We start from the raw sequence: 27,857 nt of genomic DNA, 5'->3' as shown, positions 1-27,857 counted from the left end.
AATTAGAATAAAATGGTATGACAGTGTACTGAACGGTTTTTCACAAAGATTTTATAATATACACTACTGTTATGTTAGATAACTCTGTTAATAGCTGATATATCGGCTGTTCCCATATCAGTGCAACCCTAAAATTAACGTGTTCGTATTTTGCTACTTTATTTCCAAAACCAGTCAACTCGAAAAATTATTTTTCGATAAAATTCCTCTTGGGTTTGTTAAGTTAATGTACAAGTTGATTGGAAATTTGTTCAAATTTAAATTTAATATTTAAAATATAGTTACTCCAATGTTCGTGACATCTTTTTATTAATATCATGGCGAAAGGAAGAGCGATTCTTTGATATCTGCCAATTTGTTCCCAGGGGAGAGTTTATAGAGGGCTTTGTCGCTGTCTGTTCTAGGTATATGGTGCCCTTTATCTACTGGGTTAAACTTATAAAGCGAAATATTTTAAAGTTAATATGAAATTAAGAATAAAGTTAATATGAAATTAAGAATAAAGTTAATATGAAATTAAGAATAAAGGTTAATATGAAATTAAGAATAAGGTTAATATGAAATTAAGAATAAAGTTAATATGAAATTAAGAATAAAGTTAATATGAAATTAAGAATAAAGTTAATATGAAATTAAGAATAAAGTTAATATGAAATTAAGAATAAAGTTAATATGAAATTAAGAATAAAGTTAATATGAAATTAAGAATAAAGTTAATATGAAATTAAGAATAAAGTTAATATGAAATTAAGAATAAAGTTAATATGAAATTAATATTAAAATATTATTATTGTGCATTTCTCGCCAAATACTTGGTTTTACGTATCTAGATGGCGATTTAAGCGCCACACTATATTCCGCCTTTGCCCATCTTGTTTATACAGCCCCCTCCCCCTTTTCCCACCAAGTATCAACGCCACTCTATCTTCCATTCGCCCTTTCCTAGTTTCTACTATTTTTGGGCAGGGAATAGAGGGAAGGGGAAATACGTATTATATTTTTCCTTTTATATTTCTGGTTTTCGTATATAGCAGATTCCAGGTTCAAGTTGGGAATAGGATAGTTTACCCTGCCTCCGTTTTGAGCCTTTGGTTCTGTATTATAAATATACGGGACTGTGTGTATACAGGGTGTTTCAAAAGGTTAGGCAAAAATTTGAAGGAGTTGTAGGGGGTGAGTTGAGAAGTATGCTTCCCCCCCCCCCTTTTTCCTACGATGAGTGAAAAGAGCGCCAGAGAGCTTCAAAATGTGGCCTACTAGCCCCGGGAAGTAGGCTGCAACAAGCGCAAAACCAAGCAGCGGGGACTTTAAATACTGTAAAAGTTTACTATTTTACGCTGGTTACCTCGATTTGTTTACCAAGTCCTTTTTTACCTATAACACGAACCCAACACTTAATGTTCGTTTCCCTGCAGCTTGGTTTTTCGCTTGTTGCAGCCTACTTCCAGGGGGTAGTAGGCCACACTTTGACGCTCTCTGGCGCTCTTTTAACTCATCGTAGGAAAATGAAAAAAAAAACAGGCATACTTCTCAATACACTCCCTAAAACTCCTTATTTTTTTTGCATAACCAATTGAAACACCCTGTATATTTATGTTCCCTGGGATTTGTTTATTGCTACTCCGTTAGATTAGTAGTTTATTTGAGTTTGAGATTTATTTGGCCTGGTTGATGTCGAGGACTATTTTCCCATGGTTTACGTCTTCGTGAAGAATGCTAGTTACGTACGCTTTTTCTAGGTAGACATAAATTGCGTTTGGAATATGGCCTTTGGGTTTTCCGAGATAAAGTTCAAGTTTTGTGGGGTGAGAGTTCACTCAACGTTGAAGATAAAGCGGACTCGGATTTTACCTCGGCTCTGACCGCGTAGTCTCATTCGACAGTTACGTAGATCCATCTTGAAAGTGATATTTTTCTCGGGGAACTCGGGCTCTCTCGAGCGTGTAGAGAGTTATGAAAGACTAGTTTTTTTTCCCTCTCTTTTTCTTTAAATGTTTTTAAATTACCCGGACGTGTCTTCATTCTATATTCTACGACCCGCGAGCGCCCGCGTAAACCCTCCCCTTGGTTCTCCTATTTCGGGGCTATCTTTGAGGGTCAAAGGTTATCTCTTGTTTGGAGAGATACCCCCTACTTTCGCTTTCTCTTTGGATACTTGTTAGGTCAGGATAATGGCGAAACTAGGCCTTCCTGCGGGCTTTCTTCCGAAAAGGTACTTTCTTATTTTGCAGAAAGCGGGCTATCTTCCTTTGAATAATGCTTACTTTATCTTTCGACTGCTTAGTACTACCGCGGCTTCATCCATTATGAAATGTGGTTATTGTATACCTATCATTGACCTGTTCTTTTAAATCTCATTATTTCAACATTTCGCCCAGTGGACAATTGAACCAATAAAATAAAAACTGTACGTGCAACCATAGTTCCGTTGGTGCCCGAGGGGCTGACCACTATCCGTAATCGGTGTACAAGCCCTGAACTTTGACCAATGGCGTAGCTAGAAATCCTAGAAGGATTGAAATTTTAGGGCAGCCAAAGTTAGGGGGGATTAAACACGGAAACCCTCCCCTTGTCTACGCCACTGGGTTTGACTGCATTAAAGTGATAACGTATTCGATTACAGATTTAGCACTACCAAAGGCTGTACTCGCTGTAATCGGTGTACAGAATTTAAGGAAATGGTCAGCCCCTCGCTGGTGCCCCTGACAGAGGGAGAAGGACCTTTCTTACCCGAGTGGAAATTTGTTTATAGTTTTTGGCATAAAACAGCTTAAATTTATTTCCTTCCCTCCAAAAATAAATTGGCGCCATCTAGTATAAACAAAGGCATTAACACCGGCCCTCTAATGGCTGCCTTCTAAATTTGTTTCCCTGTTAAGTCACAGTCCGCGCACTTTGGTACGTGCTTTTGTAAGATGGTAGAACTATGACCTTTTGGTTTAGGAACATTTGCGATTGAAAATATACCGTAGATAAAATGACCCGCGGCCATTCAACGAACGAGCCATCATAAATAGACGCACTTAGCATTGCAAAACGCATCGAGCTATGAAAGCGGAATTTCATTCCGGGAGCTCGGTCGTGTCTCTTTCGGTGGCCATTTTCTGTCGCGGCTCCACCAACTAATCGAAGCGGAAAAAATTCTTCTTCTTCTCGCCGCCAGCTGTCGCTCTTTGCTAATCACCAGGTTCTTCCCATTCCAAAATACTAACGAACTAGACGACTTTATTTTCTTCATTCTCCGCTTATAACTTAACGCGAGAGACGGAAAAAGCAGTCCCCGAAATTCCTTTTCGTGGGGGTGGCAGGCCGGGCTAAAGACCTAATATCCCAGCCGGAAAAGAGGAAATTTAAGGGGCGACATTTCTTACTTCGCGTTCAGGCTTTGGCCCAAATTACACGCGATTCCAACAACGTTTCTTTTCCGTTTGTTAACGACGGAGATAAATCGTCGTTGCTAGAGAAGGGTGCGTTAAGGCGCGGAGCAATTTCTCCGAGCGTCTTTTATTCATTCGTATTCGCAATTGGAGTAGGCACGTTATGCCCTCTAGCGGCAGCCACACGCGTTCTTTTTCCTTTTTCCGAAATTGAATTTTTTTCGCGTCGAGGGAGAGACTTGGAAAAGTTAACCTTTAGGTAACAAAACGTATTAAGTTAGTTTTTGAGAAAACAGGCGTAGAATAATGCGTAGTTAACGTCTTTTAAAAAGGCCTTTCATTTCTGCGTTTGGTCGAAAGAAGGAGAACGCGCGAATGAGAGGCGGGGAACTCGATTTCAAATGGTTTCGAGGCGTAGCGAGACTATTAACATTTTGCTTACGTTTTTCGCTTCGAGTAGTTCGTACTCGATTTAAAGGCCGCTTTCGAGGGTAAAGTCTACGCTGAAATTTTAAGACTGTAACTTTAACGTCCACCATTCCGAAGATAGCTTTTGTTGGGGGCCATTTTCGGTGGTGTTGCGTCGGGTCAAGGCGCGGTAAAAGAGGCATTCTTTTCAGGGGTGGGTACGCCGAAATAATTAGGGGATTTTGGCCAGGAACAATGGCACAATCTAGTTAGCGCGAAAACGTTACCTCGCGTTTAATAACAAATCTGCCCAAGGTTGATATCCTTAATTGCTACTTTTATCCGCAGATTAGTTTTCTCATTAAACTCGGTCTTTAGCTTAATTATGTTAATTATATGCAAGATCTAAATAATTGTCTTAAATATTCCTAATACGTATAATTATTTTCCAGTTCTTTTCTTATAAAAAGAAAAAATAGAATAAATTAAAAATATTATTTTGATTTTCATTCGTATATGACAGATAATCGTAGAGGGGAATAAAGTAAAAATATTTTGATTTCCTTGCGTATATGACAGATAATCGTAGAGGGGAATAAAGTGAAAATATTTTGATTTCCATTCGTATATGACAAATATTCGTAGATTGGAATAAAGTAAAAATATTTTGATTCCCATTCCTATATGACAAATATTCGTAGATTGGAATAAAGTAAAAATATTTTGATTTCCATTCGTATATGACAAATATTCGTAGATTGGAATAAAGTAAATATTTTGATTTCCATTCGTATATGACAAATATTCGTAGATTGGAATAAAGTAAATATTTTGATTTCCATTCGTATATGACAAATATTCGTAGATTGGAATAAAGTAAATATTTTGATTTCCATTCGTATATGACAAATATTCGTAGATTGGAATAAAGTAAAAATATTTTGATTTCCTTGCATATATGACAGATAATCGTAGAGGGGAATAAAGTAAAAACATTTTGATTTCCATTCGTATACGACAGATAATCTTAAATTGGAACAAAGTAAAAATATTTAGATTTCCATTCGTATACGACAGATAATCTTAAATTGGAATAAAGTAAAAATATTTTGATTTCCATTCGTATACCAAATAATCGCAAAAGCGGAATAAATTAAAAATATAATTTCGATTTCTATTCGCATGACAGATAATAGCAAAGTGGAAAATGTTATTTTGATGTTTAATAAAAAAAATCGGAACTCCAGCTCTAGAGCTGAAGAAAAAGAACAAATCTCATAAAGGTATAATTTTTTGGCGAAAAAAAATAGTAAAACGCATTGAAGGGAAGATAATCCGCCTTTCGGAAGGTATCCCACGTCTTGTGGGACTAGGCACAAAACCGTAAAATTTGGGGTCAACGATACCCCGAGCCACCTTTAATAGTGAATCATGTATCCCGGCGGAAACGTAAATTTATTATCTATTTTAAAAAAAAACGCGCAGAAGAAGTACCTTATCCGAAATGAATTTTTATAGAACCCCGCCGTAAAGTTTCATTTTATTCGACGCGCCACGAGGCCAGCAGCGCCACATTGCGATAAGATTTAAACTGAATTTACAATCGAGGATTTCCCTTTCGCGCGCCGGGGTCAAATTCCAATTGACTAAAAAAAAGGTTCCCAAGCAATAATTCCCGTTTTAGGAGCTTACCCCAAATATTTTTTATAAATAAAAAAATATTGCGAAACATTGATAGAATCGCGATTCTGTATAAACGGGCTTTTCACAAAATACGTAACGCAAAAAAAATCCCTCCCTCCCTTAATTATTATAAAACACTAAGCGTCTACTTATAGAAGACGAAAATCCAGCAGTTTATCAAATTTTGAGCTTTTCGCGTTGGTAAACTGAATGGATAATTGGAACCCCACACATTAAATTACGCAAAAAATAATAAAACGCCCTCAATTATAACTTTTAACTTCAAAATTATAAATTTTATTTTCAATCTATTTTTTTACCTTTGGAAAATTAAGAATACTATTATAATTGAGGCAAACAAGTATGAAATTACGATTGTTAGTTAAAATAGTTGAAAGTTAAGGTTTAGCTATAAAACTTTGATATGTGATGTAACATTTAATATAATAAAGTAGCTTAAAGTTTAAAGTAGGCTTAAGATTAAAAAAATCGTTTTTTTATTCTACTCTACTGTTGTTTAATAGATTATATCCTATCATTGTTATCGTGACCTTCCACCTAATACACCAAACTACTTATTCGATTTTCCCATTGTTTCGGCCACTAATCAATGGCTATAAATAATTTACGACTGGGTGTAAGGAAGCTACGGAATCGACAAGCTATTGTTTCGTTGCATTTCATTTTTCCTATTTATTTTTTGCCGCCGCGAATATAATGGAGATACTGAGTTTTTGGTTTGCGGGGTTCACGCTCTCAATCGCTTCTTCACGATTCCGACTTACGACTTTACGCTATCATTTAACTCATTTTCGTGGGTTAAATGGATAAACGCGTTAAGTAGATACGACACGATTTTGTAATTTCCCTTTCTAGTCCATTTGGAATATATTCATCTCTTAAAGGCCTAGGTTTTCTTCTGCCTGCCTACCACCAGGGTATTTGCGCTCCACTAACGACGTAAGTTAATTTGAAGGGGGACAGGCAGAAAAAAACATAGGCCTTTAAACAGAATCGGAAATGTTTCGTAGAAAGGCGCCAAGAATGCCTTATTTATTCAGATTCTACGAAGGATATGAGTTTCTTTATTGACAAATATAAAATCGCCCTAAGTTACTATAGTGGAATTTACTTTGGTTAATAACCAGTGTTCATACAGATCCTGATAACCTGGAAATATTCGTGGCAAAACCTGAATACATCAGGGAAATCGGGCTGCCAATAGTAATATGAACTCTGTAACCTTGGATAAGGTAAAACATTTGAAATTGAACATTTGCTGGCCAGAATCTATTCGTAGCTCGCTCGTAGGTATGGCTTGCGTTCGTTGTCATGATAACGCGTGTAGGTCGGCCATGTCATTAAGACGCCAATGATGGTCACGTGATTATTTCGCAGGATCGTGTGGCGTTTTGCCACGTGATCTCTGATGTAAAATTAAGGTCATGGAGGCCGTTTCAAGGCGGGGCTAAGCTATGACGAGCAAGCACTAATTTAATGTGCCAGCTCTTATCGTAAATCGGTAGGCTAACTTTCTGTTCGCGTATTTAAAGGGCCACAGTCGCTTTGAATTTTACTGGAAAAATCCCAGAATGTGATTGGCCGGATCTGCGATCACGAGGTACCGAATAGGAGGATATATTTGATTTTCACCCAGATTGTTTAAACACCGGTGTGGCCCTTTAAATTAAATTGGGGATAAACTAATTCGTTTTATGGTGTCGTCGGGGCCGCCCAGAGCGGGCCCGGGCCCTGGTAAAATATAATTCCGGACCCCAAGAGAACAATTACTAGTGGAGATAGCTATACTTTAACGGAGAGAAACCCGGGATAAATATAACTCGTTTGTTCAAACAAGGGCCCCTAGGCTGCACGGGCCACGGGAATTTGTACCGGCTTTGCCCCTCTCTTGTCGGGCCTGGGTGTCGTTATCTTAAGCATGGCGAATTTGTAGAATACATTATTAGTTGTAGTAGCCAATTTGCTTCCGACCATAGTTAACTTGACAAATTATGCGAGGTCGTAAACGGACTCGACTTTGCTGTGGACTTAACAAAATTGCTTGCGCTATTGAGAAATTGTTTATTTTATGACAGATAAATAACCTTAATCAAGTTCGTATAGCAGTGGTGTCCAAATTTCCAATTTAAAAGATGTCCATTTGGAAGGTCGAAATCGCTATTTCCAAGGTCGAGATCTCATAGTTTATATTAGTGTTTTTGTGTACGATTTCAGTATAATTGGCTGGCATTGAGTACTTGTAGGAGTGTGTCTACAATGCTACAAGGTTCCCGGTTCACGTTTTCTAGTGCTCAACCAGCATTTTCGAGGTCGAAATCGCCACTTCGTAAAGATTTCCAATTTTGAATATAGTGTAATATATAATTTATAATATGAAATCTGTCAAATATACCGTAATATGGTGCTTTCATCGGCCACCTGATCAGGGTCGTAATTCTCAGATATCTGAAAATAATCAGTTAGCCAGATCAGCTTAATCTTTTATTCAAATTGTATCTAATTTTTTATCCTAAGTATCCGAACTGATCTGCAATAACTCTACTCACCAGATTTAGTTATCTGAACAGTTATGACTTAATGTTAATTATATATTTTTATCTTGTAAAAATCAAAATAAACTAAAATTTCGAAATTTTTTATAACTATGAGGGATCTGAAATCTGGTCACCTGTTATGGCCGGTTTATTATGAATTCAGATTAGTTTCGAACTATCTGGTTTGCATTTTGACCCGTATCAACTGATCTGATAATATCTGAACGTAAATACAGATAAATTTTATCTTATTCATGATACATATTTACTCAGCTCAAAGGGGCTTTTCACAAATTACGTAACGCAGAACAACCACTTTTTAGACTCCCCCCCTCCCCCTCGTAACAAAAAGTAACAAATGGAAAGACCCCTCTTCTCAAATTACGTCACAAATATCGACCCCCCCCCTTATATTATTATAGTACGTAACAACTAATATGCTGGTAATAAAGTACAATAAGATCAGGTACTAAATTTTATTGTTTGTAATTTAAACTTGAAATGACAACTGTATTTTTATGCAACACTTTATACCCACCCATGGGTTTTATTGTGGTGTCTTATCGGGGAACGCTTTTCCGTAAGCAGATATGAGGGACGTAAATAGAGCGCTTTTGTCCATTTTTAACAATGAAAAATCAATCTAAACTGAGGAAAAAATTTAAAACTTTAAAATTCACGTGGTAGATCCAGACTAATCGTTCTCGCACTTTTGTCCATCCCGAGCGGGGGAAAATAGGCGAAACTGTAGATCAAGGTCATATGAAATTCTTTTAAACGTGAGTAAACCAATGAAAATGCTTATGTTTTTAATAATTACGACTGTTTCTGAAAGTTATGAAAATTTTATTCTACGATATTAAAAATAATGTGTTACGTAACATTTTAGTGAACCCAGAGGTCCTATAAAATCCTATATTTTCAAAAACATCCTATATTTGTAGCAAAATCCCTAAAAAGTCTTATAAAAGCCTATATTTTTTATATTTTGCCCATTTCAAATCCCGCCACTCTCTTAAATTGCTAGATTTAGCTATAGGATAAATTCCTATACAAAGTCACTCTAGTATATATTTATTGTTAACATGGTTAGCTACTAGTATATTTTTGTGATGAAATGGTTCAATAGTTTCTATTTTTCAAGTAAAAATCAAAGATTTATTTCACTAAATATAGATTTTGTTTTTTAAATGCATAAAGTTAGTAAATGAAATAGCCTATTTAGTCCTATAAAATCCTATAATTTGAAAAAATGATCCTATAAAGTCCTATATTTTTAGATATATAATCCTATTTTTCCTATAAAAAATTTGAAGATTTGAGTGGGGGCCCTGAGGAAGGTATTAAAAATATAGGAAATGTGGTCACCTTGTAAATGTTTTTAGAAATGTAATCATTTCGGTAAGAAAATGTACAAAAATTTTCTTGTGTTTTCATAAGTGTAAGGTGATATTAAAAATGGTTTAATTAATTAACGCCCTTTGCGAGATGAAAATTTGAAGAGTGCTCGTGAGAATCCGCCGTTCAAATTGTAAATAATCTTTGAACCGCTTATAATTCGTTATGCAAAAAAGGAAATACAAGGAATTGTTGCGCTCACAGTCGAAATTCGTTATTCTCTAAGAACTGGACGAGGGCTTAGGCTGCACTTTTCTTATATAGAATTTCATTTCTCGAAAATGCGAAACTCATTATAAATTTGGAACAAGGAAGATCCTTTGTCTGAGTTTTTATCCGCTACATTTTTCAATTCATATTTCCAGAGCTCCATAATCTCATTTTTGGGAGCATTTTTGTCTCGAAACTCGTAGTTGGATTGTCGTTAGGGGCCCGACGCTATGTCGTTTCCAAATCTAATTTGCGGTGTAATTTTAAACACTGAAAATTTTCTGTAATGTTTTTTTTTTCGTTGGAAGAGATACAGAGTGGTATTGTTTTTTAGCGGAGGTTTACGAATACCGTAAAAACGAGTTGGTGCGTGTCTACAAAGCAACTGAAATGTAGTTTAACCAAGTAATCCCAAGATTAGGATATTTTGTCTCTTAAGGATTACATCAAAATACTCGCAAAAAGCAGCGTAGCTCTTTTAGCTTAAGCTCCCTGTGGAATTGAAGTTTTCCGTTTTTAAATTTTAACTTAAGTGCTTTTGAAATTGACTGAGCTTTTCGGAACTTGCTGACGAATATTCATTAAAAAAACTAAGCTTTCATCCCTTTCCCGCCAAAAAAATCTTTTTAAAACTTGGTAAAAGAATTTCGATATTTTTAGCGGCGGCACTTTTTGGGGTCTATCTTTAAATAAAATCGATAATTTTTTAGATTTTCCTTTCGTCGCGGTCGTTGATTTTAATAGCGCCCTCTGTGCCGTATCGGAAGAACTAAATCGATCAATCGATTTTTTTTTATCCAGACGTAAATAATCCAAAGTTTTTTTCTCAACTTTTTATATTCTTTAAAAAAAAATGGAATTGGAGATATAAAAACGTTTTTTTTACAATAATTTCGTTAAGGATGAACTTAAATTCTATCCTTAATTCTATAGATAGAAAAATTGTTCTAATGATGACAATACCCGGTATTAAAAAGCTATTACGTTGTCTATAACGTGTAATAATAATGGGCAGTGATGGGGCAAAATCGATGAGTTCGATAGAAGGCGAGTTGTCATCCGTGGCCGTTTTGCATCGTTGCATTTCCTCGTCCAACCTTGCCGTCATAAAAAATATCTCCATCTTTTAGGAATTCCACGAAAGCCTTATTTCGGTCGATTCTCTAGTGGGAATGTAGTCTCGTTTCGTTCAAAGGGAAGTTGTTTTATTATATTGGCTGTGAAGGTTGTTTGATTCGCTCGTGATTGAATTTACGACTCTGTTGTTCGGAGGGTTACGGCAGGAAGTTTTCGCCTGTTTCTCGAGCTGTACACGAGGAAATCATAGTTATTATTTACGACAACGCCGCGTGGATTTGCGTAGAACTACGTCAGGGTGACCAGACTTCCTAAGTTTCCCATATTTTTAATGCCTTCCTATAAATTTCTTTATAGTCTTAGTCGATAATTCAAAATAACGGTAAAAAATGCCGCCGATCAGTTTAGTCAAATATTTTCGGCGGCGTAATCGTCGGCCATTTTTGGTAAGGAGATACAGGCCGGAAGGCAGGCAAGGCTGCCAGATTTCGATATATCGAAAACGGCCAACTCTCTCAAATGTTTTCGTTTTCAAAACGAAAATTTTGCGGCGTAGCTATCGACTAAGACTATTTTCACCTATTTTCCTATAATTTCACGCTCTTTTGAAAATGAAAAAACTTTTTGGTACGTCTCATAGAACATCTAGTGTAAACACTGCTACTTTCGAACCAAATCTTGAAATGTACGGGATTTGTAAATCCGCTAAGTGATCCAATAATGCAAACACTGTACAAATTATCAATATTCTATAGGTCAAAGTATACCGATATGCAATAATTTCCTTATTATTTTTCCTATATTTTCCTATTTACTGTTCTATATTTTCCTATAATTCGCCTATTTAGTTTAATATACTTTCTTATAATTCGCCTGTTTCATATCCTAAATTTTCCTATAATTCGCCTATTTTATTTGATATATTTCCCTATAATTCGCCTATTTTATTTCCTATATTGTCCTATAATTCGCCTATTTTATTTGATATATTTTCCGATAATTCATCTATTTAGTTTCTTATATTTTCCTACAATTCGCCTATTTCATTTCATATATTTTCCTATAATTCGCCTATTTAATTTGATATATTTTTCTATAATTCGCCTATTTTATTTCCTATATTGTCCTATAGTTCGCCTATTTTATTTCCTATAATTCGCCTATTTACTTTCATACATTTTCCTATAATTAATCTCTCATTTCTTATATTGTCCTATAATTCGCCTATTTTATTTCCTATAATTCGCCTATTTAATTTCATATATTTTCCTATAATTAATCTCTCATTTCTTATATTGTCCTATAATTCGCCTATTTTATTTCCTATAATTCGCCTATTTTATTTCCTATATTGTCCTATAATTCGCCTATTTTATTTCCTATATTGTCCTATAATTCGCCTATTTTATTTCCTATAATTCGCCTATAATTCGCCTATTTTATTTCCTATAATTCGCCTATTTAATTTCATATATTTTCCTATAATTAATCTCATTTCTTATATTGTCCTATAATTCGCCTATTTTATTTCCTATATTGTCCTATAATTCGCCTATTTTATTTCCTATATTGTCCTATAATTCGCCTATTTTATTTCCTATAATTCGCCTATTTAATTTCATATATTTCCCTATAATTAATCTCTCATTTCTTATATTGTCCTATAATTCGCCTATTTTATTTCTTATATTTTCCTTTAATTCGCCTATTTTATTTATATTTTCCTTTAATTCGCCTATTTAATTTCTTATATTGTCCTATAATTCGCCTCTAAAATTCCTGTAAAATCAAAGCTTTTCCTTGGTCACCCTGCTTCGTTTAATTCCCCCTTAGAAAACGTACAACGGCAGCTAGGCGATTGTAATATCCAGAAACGTTAGACGAGTCAATATTTTATTTTCGCGTCATTGCGCGACGTCTAGACGTTTAGTGTCCGTGTCCCGTTGTATCCATTCTTTCCGCCGTCTTGGTTTCCATCTTTGAAAGGTCGTCCATCGAGAATTTCTCCCCTAAAAATACGTCTTCGGCAATTAAGCCCTCCATTTTTTTGCGGGGGTTAGCGAACCGACCGCGACCTTCCCAACAAACGCGGGGAGAGAACTTGGAACGAGCCAAATCGGGGAGTAATTCTTGGATCAAAATTCCTCATGGACCTATACGCGACCAGCCTCTGAAATAAAATGGCGAACGCGGGAAGGTCGTTGGATCTCGCCACTACAGCCGAGGCCCGGGGGAACGGTGAAAGCTACGCGCTATTTGAACCCCCGCTGACGGTACCCCACCGCCAGTTAACACCACCGTTCGTTGGTTCGGCCCGTAGTTAGAGAGATCCCGCGGGAATGCTGGTGTACTTTCCGCCAATTCCGGCCTCCCGCGTTTGGCACTTTTTCTTCTCTCTGGTGTGACTCTTACTTTAAACTCCGGAGATTTCGTTCACTCAGTCTTCGAGGCACGATCGGACAAACGTTGCCTTCAATTTTTCCATTTAATTTAATTTCTTATTTGTTGTTTATTTTTCTTTCTTTCACGCGGATTTGATCTCTCTCCAGTTTTAATATAGTTCGAATATATTTACTTTTTATCTCATTGGAGTGTCTCTCGTACCAATCAGCTTATGACGAAATATTTTTGACCCCTATGTTATATTGGTCGCCTTCGAAAAGTGCCCTGGATTGATTTGGATTGCGGTTCTTGTTTATGTTTATGATTCTGACGCGTATCTTAGTGTGGGAACGGAGAATTGTATCAATTGACGTGCTGTTGGCGTAGTGACTTACGGGTCGATGACCCCGAAGTTTTTCCCGTCGATCAAATCAATTGTTTGATTATTAATCGATTTTTTTTCGCGGAATAGGTAGAAATAGAATTAAACCAGAATTTTCATTTCAGCGAGGTTTATTTCCTCGTAAATTTTTAAATTTCATTATTAACGACATTTTAATGGTTTCCTTTTAAACTTTAATAGGTTTCTGCAAAAACCATTTTTCAAATTTTAATTTAAAAGATGTATAGTAATTTAGCCTCGTATAACGATTTAATATTAAGTATTTTAAATTTACGTCTTTTCAAAAACATGTTTCTTTTAGATACATTTTTTTCTTAATATTTACTTAAAAACAGATTTAAAACAATCTAGTCGCTTTATAATTTTCATAATTATCATCAGATAAAACGTGTAGAAATAATTTTTTAACGATGGCGTTTTTCCCTAAATAATGATAACGGTTCAACAACCGTCCATAAACTTGTAAGGTCTAGTAATTACACCCCTTTTTTATCGACTTATTGTAAACAGTCGACTGAAATATTCAATTCATATCAATCCGCCTTAAAGAAACCATTTTTTTAAAATTAAAATGGCAATTATTCTTCAAAATTCGTGTACAAAGCAATTTCCTCATTTTCACGATATAATAAAGTTCGTTTCGCATCCTTAGCGCGCGAAAACCGATCCGTTTTAAACGCGAAAAAAAGTTACAAGTTTTTGTTTATCCATCCTCGATAATGTTTACCACAGATAACTGATAAAAAATATATCATCGTCCATGCCTAAAAAAGATGATGCGTCTTACAACGGTTGGGTTATTTTCCAAGTATCATTTTTCGAGTCTATGTTCCAAGGTTGCGTCTATGTGGTACGATTTCACTCTGGGTGTTCCAACGCCTAGTAGAGAAAAAACAGAATCCACTAAACTAGCCATGTGTGCTACAAACCAGTAATTATTCTATCGTCTCCATCGCGGTTTTTTTTTGTTTTTTCGCCCTCGTATTTTCGATAGCGGACGACGTTTGTTCGCCAATTTCGCGGTGCCGACATTCGAGGAAACTTTTGTCAGAATGGCGAACGGGGGAGGAAAGAATTGAAACGCGCGAAGTCGCTGGTTCGCGCTTAACTCGGGGCAGCGAGTTTAAAGGCGGGTAGCGGGATAAGTTATTTTATTTCGTACCTGGAGTTTGCGACACGAAAAGTCAACAAACATTCGTCCCGTTTTTCTAACGGCGGAAAATTAAGCCGTTCAACAACGCGTTTTCTACGTACGACCATTTCGGGGGCGCTCGCGGATTATACGCGTCGTTATACTGAACGCGAAAGAGCGGACGCCATCAAGATCGTCGCTTTATATATGAACCTATATAACAACGCGACGGTGATAATGACGATAAGCTGGGCCGAATAACGGCTCAAACTGGTCTTCAAGTTCAGGGATTCCCGCCTCTCGCCGCTTAAACGAATTGGAAATTTATTTTCGTAAATTAGACTTTCGCGTCTCGGCGCGAGTGTTCGGATTGAGTGGCTGGCGCGCGGTCATGTTGGCCCTCTTGGTCGCCGTTTTCGGCGGATTTTGGATGATAGTGTCGTTCTTTCTGGTACCGGCTTGGAATCGACGGAAGAAAGAAGCGCTTGATGAAGAGATTGTGGTATGTTGATATTTTAATGGCTATTTTACGACCGCTTTTGGGTAGGAGGGATTTTGGTTTTAAATGACCAGTCATTGTTATACGCCTGATAAAGAGTGACTTTTATCGCGGCACGCGAGGACAAAGTCATCTCCGTGAAACCCTCCGCGTAATTGCAAATACGTGGCCGTTCATGATACCGTTTCTTCCCCACAGTTCCCCGCTAATTTATTACTAACATTTTTGCGTCGTCACCATTTAAATATTACCTCTTTCGATGCTAGGGTAGAAGCTGCGTAATAACGTTGTTTTTGTGTCGGTTGCAACAGAGTACCAGCAGCTTGAAACCCTGCGACGTCACCAATGTTAAGCGTCTATTGAGAAAAAACGCGAGTTTTCATGACAACCATTACGGAAGCTACGGCTGTGACGTCACTAACTTTTAAAAACGCATAAACTGCTAGCACTCTATATTGCATTGTTTGAAATCAAATACTCAGTAATGTCCTAAGTCTATAATATTTTTCTGTAAGTTTGTCACTTTGGGGAATATTTTACTGAGTGCTAGCATATGTAACATAATTACTCAAAAGTATGCCTCTGTATAACATTTCCATTGAAAAAAATCAATGAGACCTTGTTTCACGCGGAACATACATTAAGCGGACCCAAAAATGCAAAAGTGCTTATAATCCTTGCGCTATTGAAAAGGTTACCATGGAAATGAAATCACGTGATCGCGAAGCACGAGCTAAACTTGACACGGGCAAAGCCAGAAACGCGCGAGGAATTCTCACTAACTTCCGTTTCCCATCTGTAAAGTTGATGACGCGTATTTCGTCACGGAATTGTAAGTGACGTAATTTACGTCATATCCCTTGAACAAGGTTTCATTAAGTAAAATGCTTTTATGGCATACTTATGAGTGATTATGTTACATATGGTGCTAGTAACGAAGTGACGTCATCACGAGAAGAAAATATCCCCCTAGCGAGACGCTGTCAAAGGCTACGTGTGACGCGTTAGCAAGCGGACGCAAAACGGCGACGAAGCCCGTAACCCGGCCACCTGAATTAATGGCTTTAAAAGTCGCTTGATGACTTAGGCTTATGGTGGTGCCTTGGGTGATTAGCCTAGCTGCAGTCTGTCTTGTGAATGGCTCTCAGTAAATCTTTTGCTTGAGAAGAATAGGAACTTAGGAAGTGTCATAATTATCTAACAATATTATACACTTATGGTAATGTTAAATATTCCAAATAAAAAGGTTATAACTTAATTCTATAAAAGTAACAATACTATTTAATATTTATGTAATGAAACTAGCAAAGTAAATTACGTACAGGTAGTCAATAGAGATTTTGGGAAACCTATAAGCATTTTCAAAAGTTGAAAGGCCTAAAAACGCAGTTAGGCATTGCGGCAATAACGGAGATAATTTCGAGTTACGCGTAATTTTATCCATAAAATATATATTGAAAACATGGGCTATTTATCTATGTAGGCTGTACGCGTAAGATTAAAACCGTGGATTGGAATATTTACGGATGATAGCGTCCGAGTTATTATTGATAATATTCCAGTAATAATTATATTTCGTAAGAGCGTATCAAACTTGGTACCAACAGTCGCCAAGATGCGACCGATAGTACCGAAGAAAACCAATTCTCAAGTTTCCCTTCTCCAAAAAAAGGCAGCTGACCTCGAAAACAAAAACGTACTCTATTTTAAATATATATATTACGAAACAAAGACTGAATTATAATTAGTTTATCTCAATATTTTAATAAGATTCTCGAAGGGGATGTTTTAACTTAAAAATAAGACGAAGATTCGAAGGCCTTTGTCGTCGTTCAATCTCTCGCGCCATTCAAATAAGGAAAAATAGACAATTCTTCCCTTAAAGATTCGTCAGGTATTAAAAATTCTCGAATATTTGGAAGTTAAGAGAAAGTTTTGAAGGAATTATAGCCGAGAAAAACGTACCAACAAATATGAATTTGGTTTTCCCGTTATCGTCCAACGTCGCGTGTTTTTAGAAGGCGAATTTAGTTTGTTGTTGTTGTGTCGCGTACTTGTTAGCCTATCAAGCGGAAAAAATATAGATGTCAGGCTTATTTTAATAAATATTTTTAAATTTCCTTTTATATAAATAACTTTTATTCAACCGAAATAAATAAATTTGTATTAAACGAAATTTTAATGAGAAACCATTCCGCGATTTTTCAAACCTACGCAGGGCCCCCAGAGGTCCTATAATTCCTATAAAATCCTATATTTTCAAAAATGTCCTATAACACCCTATATTTTTAGCAAAATCCCTAAAAAGTCCTATAAAATCCTATAATTTTGATATGTTACCCATTTCAAATCCCGCCACTCTGTTAAATTGCTAGATTTAGCTATATAGGATAAATTCCTATACAAAGTCACACTAGTCTACACTTTTGTTATTGTTAACATGGTTAGCTACTAGTTTATTTTTGATGAAATGGTTCAATAGTTTCTATTTTTCAAGTAAAAATCAGATTTATTTCACTAAATATAGATTTTGTTTTTTAAATGCATAAAGTTAGTAGTAAATGAAATGGCATATTTAGTCCTATAAAATCCTATAATTTGAAAAAATATTCCTACAAAATCCTATACTTTTAGAAATATAATCCTATTTTTCCTATGAAAAATTTGAAGATTTGAGTGGGGGCCCTGCCTACGTTCTGGTCTTTAAGAACGAAGAACAATTAATGTTTGAAGTAATAGTGGTAATCCAATTAAAATAATTCTTCAACACAGATTCTCGCGAGGATTCGCCAAACTTAATCCATTAATATAATTAGCGTAATTAGTTAAAAGTTCTCTAATTAGTCCAATGAAAGAGGGAGATTGGGCTTCTCTTTATCTTTGGAAAAGTGGGACGGTCCGTTTCGAAGGCGGCTTAATTGGAGAGATTTCCTAATAATTAAATTCCACCCGCTGAGATAAAACGGACCGAAATAGTCGAACGTGTTTATTTTCAGATCGCTTTAGTCTTACGTTGTAGGGACTACTTGATTCGCGCTTGAATGTTTTTAAAACGGGAAACTTATGTTAACGCGAGGTATGTCTGTCGCCTTATTTTGACGACGTGTCAATTTGAACCGTTTTCCTTTTACTTCTCTCTAGTGGCCAAATATCCTGTCACGATTACAATGTTTTCCTCCCCCATTCGTGCTAGTTTCCGTTTTAGATACTTGTACAATATCCATTGTTCCCCGATGATTGGGTCACAAATTTCAACAATTTACATACGTTAGGGTTGCCATATCACCCAGAAAGTCGCGCAATTTGGCTATTTTGTCAGTGGTTTTATTTTACATCAGGATGATGGCTTTATTAATTAAGAATATTTCAATTTGTAGATTAGTATACCAAGATATACATTTTTAATCTAGTTAAATTCCATTGATATAAACAATTTTAATATAAAATTATTCAAATCTTTTCTGAAAGTGTTAGCTTGAAAATTGGTATGACAATATCATGGTCCATACCAGCTATATATTTATAGAGATGTTAGATTTCTAAATTCCTCCGTAAAATATTTTCTTAAACGAAAACGCGGGTCAAAATCCCATATAAAATTTTCGGTCTAAATCTAAAATTCTACTTCATATAATAAATTCAGAATGAAAAACTCCCTATATCTTTTTTGTTTTTTAAAATCCAAAATTCATCGCGCAAGAAGGGCAAATGCCCTCGGCGAAAACCGCAAAACAAAGCCCCAAAAAATTAGCATTTCGCCTACCAACGAGTCTCGGTTGGAAAAACTGTAAACAAATACCTGAAAACGCGGCATTTTGAGAAGATAGTATCGCTTTCTCCAAATTTAAACGACTTCGAATCGTTGATACACCGCCCCAACTTTCTAGGTTAGAATCAGAGAGTCAAATTTCTCCACTATTTTACATTTGGAGTTTCCATAGAAACGCTACTAATAAATAATAAAACGAGAACGTAGAAGAGAATAGGCGCTTTCCAATTGGGCGACATTTTCGGTCCGGGCCCGCCAAAAAGGTAGTCTGGCAAATTTCATTCCATCGCGTGCGAAGCGTCGTTTTGTTAGTTGTACACGAGGAATCTTCGCGGCGGAACCGTGCTCGAGTTTTCCATTCGCGGCGGACGAAAATGAAACAGCCCTGGCCGTATCTCTTTTGAAACATCGTCCTAGATTAAAAACCTTTATTCCCATTAGGACCTTTTCGCTCTGCCATTAACGAGCGCTCCCCGCCCAAAACGACACCGCTCTTCGCGAACTATCTCTTCTGGCTCTCCGGCCGCGTTCCTTGCTGGGAATCTCACTCCCATTACCGCTACTTTTCGCGTTCGGTAATCGAGGGACTTTGTTAAACGGTATACTTTTATCGCGAGTCCGACCAGAGGCTATCTATACGTGACCTTTTCTAGGTCGCTTTCTTTGGGGAGTGTTCTTCTCGTTATCCGTCGTCGTTGGGGACGGAAATTGCCAAAAAACGGTGGCAATAAATGGAATGTCGTTACTCTCAATACTTCTCCGCTTGTTTTCGTTCGCAGCAAGCGGTCCGGGCCAAACAGAACCATCGCTTAATCTCGGCCGATGCCGACTCCAGGTCGGCGGCGGGAGGAGGCGTCCCCGGAATCGCCGTCTCTTCGGACACGGCCATTCGTTACGGAGGCAGTAACGGGACCGGCGGAGGGACACCCAAGACGTCTCCGGAATCGGAGTATCCCATCTCCGTTCGACGGAACAGCGCCGATCGATCGTTGGATAGCGGCGTGGACCAGCGACTGGAGGAGGACAGCGCGGGTGCCCGCGAGGAGCCAGCCGACAAGGCGGACAGTCCGGTGCGCGCCGTCGGATTCAAAGAAAGACTTCGCTTCTTCCAGCAGCAAGAGGCCACCTCGACCAACGGGAATAAAAGTGCTCAAAACAACGGTGTCGCGTCGGCCGGAGCTCGGAAGACCTGGAGCAGCAGCGGCGAATGGACGCCCCGGCGCGGAGAGGCCACCGTTCTGGACGAGGACGACGCCTCGCTGGCGGACACGGCCTCCACCGTCACGCGGGACAATAGCGACGCCATGAGCGATTTTCGGACGCGGACCGAGTCGGATTTCGACGTGTCCGATTTTGTGGTGCATCGGACTACCTTCGCGGAGGATTTGGACGACGCCTACGACAGTTGTTCGGCCGTCGAAGAAGAGTCGGTCGTGTCCGGCTCCACGCCGACCAACTCCCCAGTTCGGATCATCAAGATCGAGGTGGAGGACAGGTCGGACGTCGGCAATCTACGGCCCATTCCGATCCTCTCGACGGAGGCCGCCGATGACCTCCAACACGCGCTCCACGCTGACCACGCCGACCCTCTCGTTGAACAACCCTCCAGCGACCCCGACGATGACTTTGTCGAGCAAGAGAGGGAGCTCCAGAAAAGACGAGGTAAATTATATTCGAATAGTTGATTTTATAAAATGTCTTTACGCTTGCCCAACTTGTTGAAATGTTGCCCTGGAATAGTTCAGCCAATGCCTAAGAATGAGTTCATAAGCTCTTAAGTGGGAGAGAAAACGGATCCACAGCTGAAGCGGGGAGGCAACATTTCAACAAGATGGCCAAGGTTATTTTATAAAAAGAACTATTATAAGATGGTTTCTTTTCGCCCGTTCTGGGACTAAAAGTGTACTCTTTTTATACTAAAACGTTTTATTCGCCTGTTCCGGGGATAAGAATTACTTCGGCCCAGAAACTATTCGCTTGTCCCGGAGTGTTAAGCTAGTGGGCCACCTGAGGTGACGTAACCGTATGTAGAACGTAAAATAACCGAAAGATGGCGTCCATCACTTTTGTTGAAAATCTGCGTCTTCGTATTACAGGGTTGCCACACGTCAGGGAAAACAGGGAAATCAGGGAAAAGTCAGGGAATTTTAAAATGGGCCTAAAAAGTAAGGGAAATGTCAGGGAATTTTAAGAATTGGTAAAAATTCAGGGAAAAGTCAGGGAATTCAATTTTATCTTGGCATTTTTTTGAAGGTAATTTAACTCTAGATCTATGACAAATTCCACGATTATCATTTATTTCCTTGAATGTTTGGCTAATATTTACAACATTGCAAATTTGCAATAACCTTTTTACTGAAATATAAGCCCATCTAAATTTATTAACTTCTGATAAAAGTAAAATATAAAAGAAAAAAATTTGGAATTAATAAGTCAGGGAAAATCTTTTAAAATGGTCAGGGAAAACAGGGAATAGTCAGGGAATTTGAATCTGAAAATTTTGTGGCAACCCTGTATTAGCATCGGAGATAATGGACGTGCGCTTTTTGAAACTTAAATAAAACACAGATAGAACGTCATGCGACGTGAAAGTGACGCAACGCTTGCGATACGGTTACGTAACCTCTGGTGACCAGTAGCTTTAGGGCTACTCTTTTTACTCCTTCTGAAAAGGAGGTGTAAAGGAGTAAATCGGATGTTGTCCTCTGCTAGCCAGAATTTATCCGCTGAAAAGGAGGCAGCCATTTTGAAAAAAGTTTTTACTCCGAGTCAAACTATTCGCCACCACAGAATCGGAGTAAAATGACGTCATAGCGTTACTCTTCTTACCCTACTCCGAAATCCCAGAGCAGGCGAAAAGAAACCACCTATATTATTGTGAGAAATTTTATACTCAGCTCAGCTAGGCTAATACCCTTGGCACCACCTTAGGCCTAAGTCATCAAGCGACTTTTAAAGCCATTAGTTCAGGTGGCCGAGTTACAATCAGTAGGATGGTGGTGGAAAGCCCTTCAAGAAACGCGAACCAACACTCACTATTACCGTTAACCCCCGCAAGTTTTTATGGAAGGGGAAACCGAAGACCTCGGGGGAAAACCCCTTAAGCCAGTGTAATAAGCTTAGAGCTTAGGAAATATAGCGCCATCTGCCTTAATATCACCTTTTAGAACAACATTCTTTAGAAATAAATGAAGATGAAGAAGATTACGCGAAATTAGCGATAGTTAATCGTTGCGCCGCTGATTAAATGAATCCCTTATCGTTAATTTCAAACCTTTTAAAATCACAATGCCGATATACAGGGTGTTTCAAAAGGTTATGCAAAACTTTTAAGGAGTTGTAGAAGGTGATTTGAGATGTATGCCTGTTTTTTCCCCATTTTCCTACGATGAGTTAAAAGAGCGCCAGAGAGCTTCAAAGTGTGGCTTACTAGCCCCTGGAAGTAGGCTGCAACAAGCGCAAAACCAAGCAGCAGGGACATGCGAGGATAAAGGTTTGGGTTCGTGTGATAGGTGAAAAAGTACTTTGTAAACCAATCAAGGTAACCAGAGTAAAATAAGTAAACTTAAACAGCATTTAAAGTCCCTGTTGCTTGGTTTTGCGCTTGTTGCAGCCTACTTTAGACTAGAGGATGGCAATGCTTTGGCTGCTCAAACCTTAATGTTCGCATTCCCCAGCTGCTTGGTTTTGCGCTTGTTGCAGCCTACTTCCAGATGCTAGTAGGCCACACTTTGAAGCTCTCTGGCGCTCTTTTAACTCATCGTAGGAAAATGGGACAAATCTCAACTCACCCCCTACAACTACTTCAAATTTTGGAATAACCTTTTGAAACACCCTGTATAGTATAGATAGTAAAATGAAAATAATATATTTTGGTGGTTGCTATCTAGCCGTTCCAATTGTGAGGCGCCGCAATATATCGTCATTATAATTCGCTGACTCCTATAATTAAGACGCGATACAATAGAGGGTGGAAAATCCAACCTCCTTCTACCGGTAGGGGCAAAGGAAAGTCGTAACGGTAAGAGGCGCCTTCAAATTTATAAGATTAGCTACGAGTCCACTTTGAAACGCGGGATTTCGTTCAAAGATGAATTTTCTTGGAAATCGAGTGGCGCTAGGATCTCTTCTTTCCATTTGATCATAACGAACCCCAGGGGGATCTAGAAACTCCGGAAATCTGTATTTATCTTACGGTAGAGCTCGAACCCTTTTCCCGCCTTCGAATCGAAATGGCAAGTTAAGCGTCCGTTTTCTCTTTCTGGTCGGGTTGGCTCAGGTGTGTTGGTGTTGGGCGGCGAAGAAGGGCCCGTTGCGTCAGAAACGGAAGACGCGGGAGGAACGGAAACGGAGGAGGAAGAGTCCGAGGAGGACTTCGTGGACAATTCGGCGCAGTTCATGGCCGATCCCAGGCGCTACGTCTACTACACGGACGAGAACGAGCTGGAGGTCATCATGGAGCAACCGGAAGAGGAGGCGGAAGCGGCGGAGATGCTGCTGCGAGAGCAAGAGATCGAGAACCAACGGGACGACGACGACGACGACGACGATGACGACTCGACCGACTCGGACGCCAGGAGCAGCACCGTCGACTCGGTCGTGCAGCGAATCCTCCCCAGCTCCGCCCCCTACGACGTCGACCACAAAATCTCGCTCAGTCTTTCCAACAAAACCGAAAATGGTGAGTGGCCTTTACTTTTATTTACTTTCGCGCTAATCCGCTCTAAAGAACTTCTTAGCCGAGTTAACTCCCGTTAATGGCTCTCGCGGGGTTCATACTCTTCAGCCTGAATTGGCTTTAGAACCGTTTCCGCAAACTACTTTACCTTTAACGGCCTAGGTTTTCTTCTGCCTGTCCCCCTTTAAATTAGGCCAACATGTTTTACGGCCGTTGGTAGAACAATTAAATATTTATAACTTTTACCCCTTAATGTTGGTTTCACTCTGATCACCCATAGTATATGTACACAAAATTGTTTATACCATAAGTAACGTAATAACAATATAAGTATGACACTTTCTATGGTTTTAACGCTTATTTTCTGATCGAATCTTTCGAGGGGCTGATCACTTGCCGTAATCGGTGTACAAGCCTGTAGCTTTGACTGTACTAAAATGATTACGTAACTGATTACAGATTTAGCACTACCAAAGGCTGTACTCATTTTTGTACTCCCGTAATCGGTGTACAGAATTTTAGGAAGTGGTTAGCCCCTCGGAATCTTTTCTCGACACTGACATTTTCGCCAACCTCAGACTCGCACTCGAACTGAGTAGGGTGTTATCGTCTTTGGTAGTAGGATATTTCACCTTGGGCATATCGTGGATAGTAGATTTTAGAGGATCGGTAAAAAGCCTGGTTTTTAGCCCCCGTAAACCAATCACACTAAGGAAGTCGGCCAAGGTTATTTGAAAAAAAAAAGTATCGCAAAGAGTGGACGATACTGTTCGAAAAAAGGAAAAAGATAAACACGAAGTACATTTTTACGCTAAAAGGTATTTTTTCACGTTTATATAGATTAAATATGATATACTAAATATCAGTTGATAGTTTTTATTGAATTAAAAAACCAAAATTAAAAATTACTAAAATATAAAGCGCAAGCAATTACGTAACAATATCAACCGCATTAATTGCCATTTTGAAATTTTAAGATCACGTGGTACAAACGACCTTGCAAGACTCCCTCGGAGTCTCTCGAGCTGATTGATACGCGGGGAGAAATCAAATGCACTGTGGAAGGGTATCGAAAACCTGTCCTCTTAATTTAGTGTCCATGATACAAATATTTCGAGTATGGCGTTTAGAATATCTGCCTATATTGTTGGTACCCGAATTCATTCTTGACAACATCATCTTTACTTTTAAAAATTCCCAATTTTCTCTAGCAGGAAGCGTTGTTCCTTTAACATTAATTTCAATCACAAACGTTTTTTCCGGGAAAAAGGTATAAAATACGCGGTAAAAAATGGCGGAATGTGAGATGAGTTTTTGTAAAACTAAACGTAGATTGCGCAATAGCTCTGAAAATCAGTTCGGTGATAATTGAACGTTTTTGTAAAATTTAAATCGTTAATTTTTTTAATATCCTATTTATCATTTCAAACACTTACAATATTAATTAATATAATATTAATTAATCCGGAGTTACTGGCCATTAAGAAAAAATAACCCCGTTGATAAGGTTATTTTGTAACGCCTTCATTAACAGATATTAATAACATCCTCCTAAAACTATTGTTTGCGAAATAAACTACAACGAAGCAAAAAAAATGTGTACACGTATCTCGTCAAGAGGCAAAAAAGCCGTCCATTGTTTATGCCTTTTAATTAAAACGCTCTTTCATTAGTCCTCGATCTTTTCCTCCTTCGCGACCGAAAACTGAAATCGTTATCCTCACGGTACAAACTTTGCCCAATGTGATTAGCTTTATCGTAGTGTCGGGTCAGGGTGATATTCCGAACGCTAATCGGCTCAAGGTTGTATACGCGTATCTTCCATTGTATTCCTTCGCTATTTTTAATTGGAAGTAGTCCATTCAACTTTGTACAAAGTGTATCATAAAAATAACGTATTAACAAAAGTATATAATCTCTGAAGATAGAAGTATCCCTGCTCATGTTGCTAGCTTGAAAAGGGTACTAGGCTCCCGTTTTTACCTTCAAAATTTTTCAAAAGAAAAACTGGTGCGATGTGAAATACATGATTTTCCGAGTCTCTAAAACTATTATAGATTAAAATGTGATTTTTAAATAAATAAATATTCTTTGGCATTGGAATTTTCACATTTACATCGATAGGCGGAGTAATAAATCGTACATAATTAGCCGTGATTCGGTGTGCGCATCCGCCATTTGGCGGGAAATTTAACGCCCACTAGAATTAGGGCGAGCACATGTGACATTACGTCACTGAAATATGGTACGTTACGTATAATAATAATAATAATAATAATAAAGTCTTTATTTTTGGATATCCCCTTCAGCGAACTGATTTCCAAGGGGGTCCAGAACTATTTTACATTTACATTTATACATTATTAAATTAAATGTTTTACAAAGTATACACACAATCAATTTGTGATAGTTGCGTTAATTGTTTTTTTAAACAAATTAGTTCGCTTGATCTCTTGTATAAATGAAGGAAGCTTATTCCATAGTGTTATGCCTCTGCTCTTGAGGGAAATATTACGAAGTTTCGTATCTAGTTCTTCAACATAAAAATTACGCTGGCTACCTCTGGTTTTGTGATGATGAATAGAATTTGGTTTGTGAAAAAGTTCAGAAATATAGTCTGGGACCAGATCATTAAATATTAGGTACATAAAGACCGTAAGATGTAGATACCTTTGCTGATCAAGAGGAAGAATTGATAATTGGTTTCGGGCCATAGTAGCGGAAGATCGTCGAGGCTGACCGTTAATAATTTTACATATATTATTTTGTTGTATTTGTAGTTTTTCTAGTTTTTTTGATGAGGCAGAACCATACAGCACATCACCATAGTCATAAATTGGTTGTATAATAGAATTAAATAGCATTTTTAACGTTGCTACATCAAGGCTTGGTCGTAAAGATCGAATAATCCAAGACCTTTTATTTACTTTTTCATAAGTATTAATTATGTGTTGACCCCAAGTTAAATGTTCATCAAATTCTAAGCCGAGGTATTTAAATCATAAATTTTTACTGGGACCTAGCAAATTATTTGAAGGTATAAAAGCAATATAATACTTGTTTTGCTTAATTATAATAGTATGATGTGAAACAAAAATTTTATAATTATTTTTATTATATTTCCTATTTTTTCTATAATTGAGCGTCCTTATTTTTGGTCCTATAATTTCATTAAATTTTCTCTAATACCCTATATTTTAACTCAAAAGTCTGAAGAAATTAAAATAGTTTATATTTTACCCTTGATATCTTCCTTTTTTCGAAAAAGTGATATTTTTAATCAATGTTATAGTAAAGATGTTTTGTACTTTTATTTAATATATTTTTACGGTTGTCAACTTTATTTTGAAGGTTAAACCCCCCTTTAAACAATTTTGACAACCATTTTCTCTTATTGTCTAATTAAACTTCTGCTATTTTTTCTCCCCAATTTTCTTCCTTTATTTCCATATATTTCACTGATAAATTTCCTATAATTCCTTTCAAGGATTTTAAAATATTCTGTAGCCACGCTGTAATTACATAATGTACATGGAAAAGTCATAGAATTTATTTGTTTTTGGAAATGCAAAACCTTTACTACAATATAGGACAAAAATTTCCAAATTTTGGCTTAAAACGTCAGGGAAAATCTCTCTAAATTATCAGTTAATATCTGAAAATTCTGTGGTGACCTTGAATTGTTGCTGTCTTGTTTAAAGGCGGGGGGTAGTCACGTAAGTAATCAGGTGTACAAATCATAGCTCATCGTGGGAATTCACGATTTTTTCAAAAATATCATGGATTTAAATCAATTTTTATATAGTATAATTTAGGTTTAAATATAATCTTTCTTGTACTCCCCCCCCCCGATGTTGCATTGGATTCTACCTGTGGGTGGAGATTCCGCCGAATTTTTTTTTGTAAAGCACCAAAATAGGTTTAAATAATAAAAACTTCTATATGATTATTAGCTTAAATTTAATAAATTAATTATACATAGATTAAGTCTTTAAAAATTAAAACATATTTGTTTTAGGTAAAATTATGATGCTAAATTATATAATATTTTAATAAAAATAAAAATAATTCCAACCCTAATTCGTAACCGGCTTTGAGCTTGCCTTTCTCTATGAGTGTGACGTAATTCGTAACCGGCTTTGAGCTTGCCTTTCTCTATGAGTGTGACGTAATTCGTTACTGGCTTTGAGCTTGCCTTTCTCTGAGTGTGACGTAATTCGTAACCGGCTTTGAGCTTGCCTTTCTCTATGAGTGTGACGTAATTCGTAACCGGCTTTGAGCTTGCC

General features: G+C 37.5%; 1 protein-coding gene across 4 annotated transcripts in view; it reads left to right on the top strand.

Moving 5' to 3' along the window:
* The window catches only part of LOC149940938 (uncharacterized), an 80,399-nt gene that overhangs the window by 38,563 nt on the left and 13,979 nt on the right, over positions 1-27,857 (top strand). For all 4 annotated transcript variants that reach the window (XM_090180191.1, XM_090180194.1, XM_090180193.1 and 1 more), the window contains 2 exons: positions 19,673-20,555; positions 23,173-23,574. In XM_090180191.1, the coding sequence (XP_090036317.1) occupies positions 19,673-20,555; positions 23,173-23,574 (1,285 nt within the window). The remainder of the gene's footprint in view (positions 1-19,672; positions 20,556-23,172; positions 23,575-27,857) is intronic.

The sequence above is a fragment of the Leiobunum rupestre genome, chromosome 6 (assembly GCF_980474605.1).
Source record: "Leiobunum rupestre chromosome 6, qqLeiRupe1.1.hap1, whole genome shotgun sequence".
NCBI classification, from domain to species: Eukaryota; Metazoa; Arthropoda; class Arachnida; order Opiliones; family Sclerosomatidae; genus Leiobunum; species Leiobunum rupestre.
Note: the sequence above shows the minus strand (reverse complement) of the source record. Positions and strands in the feature narration are given on the sequence as shown.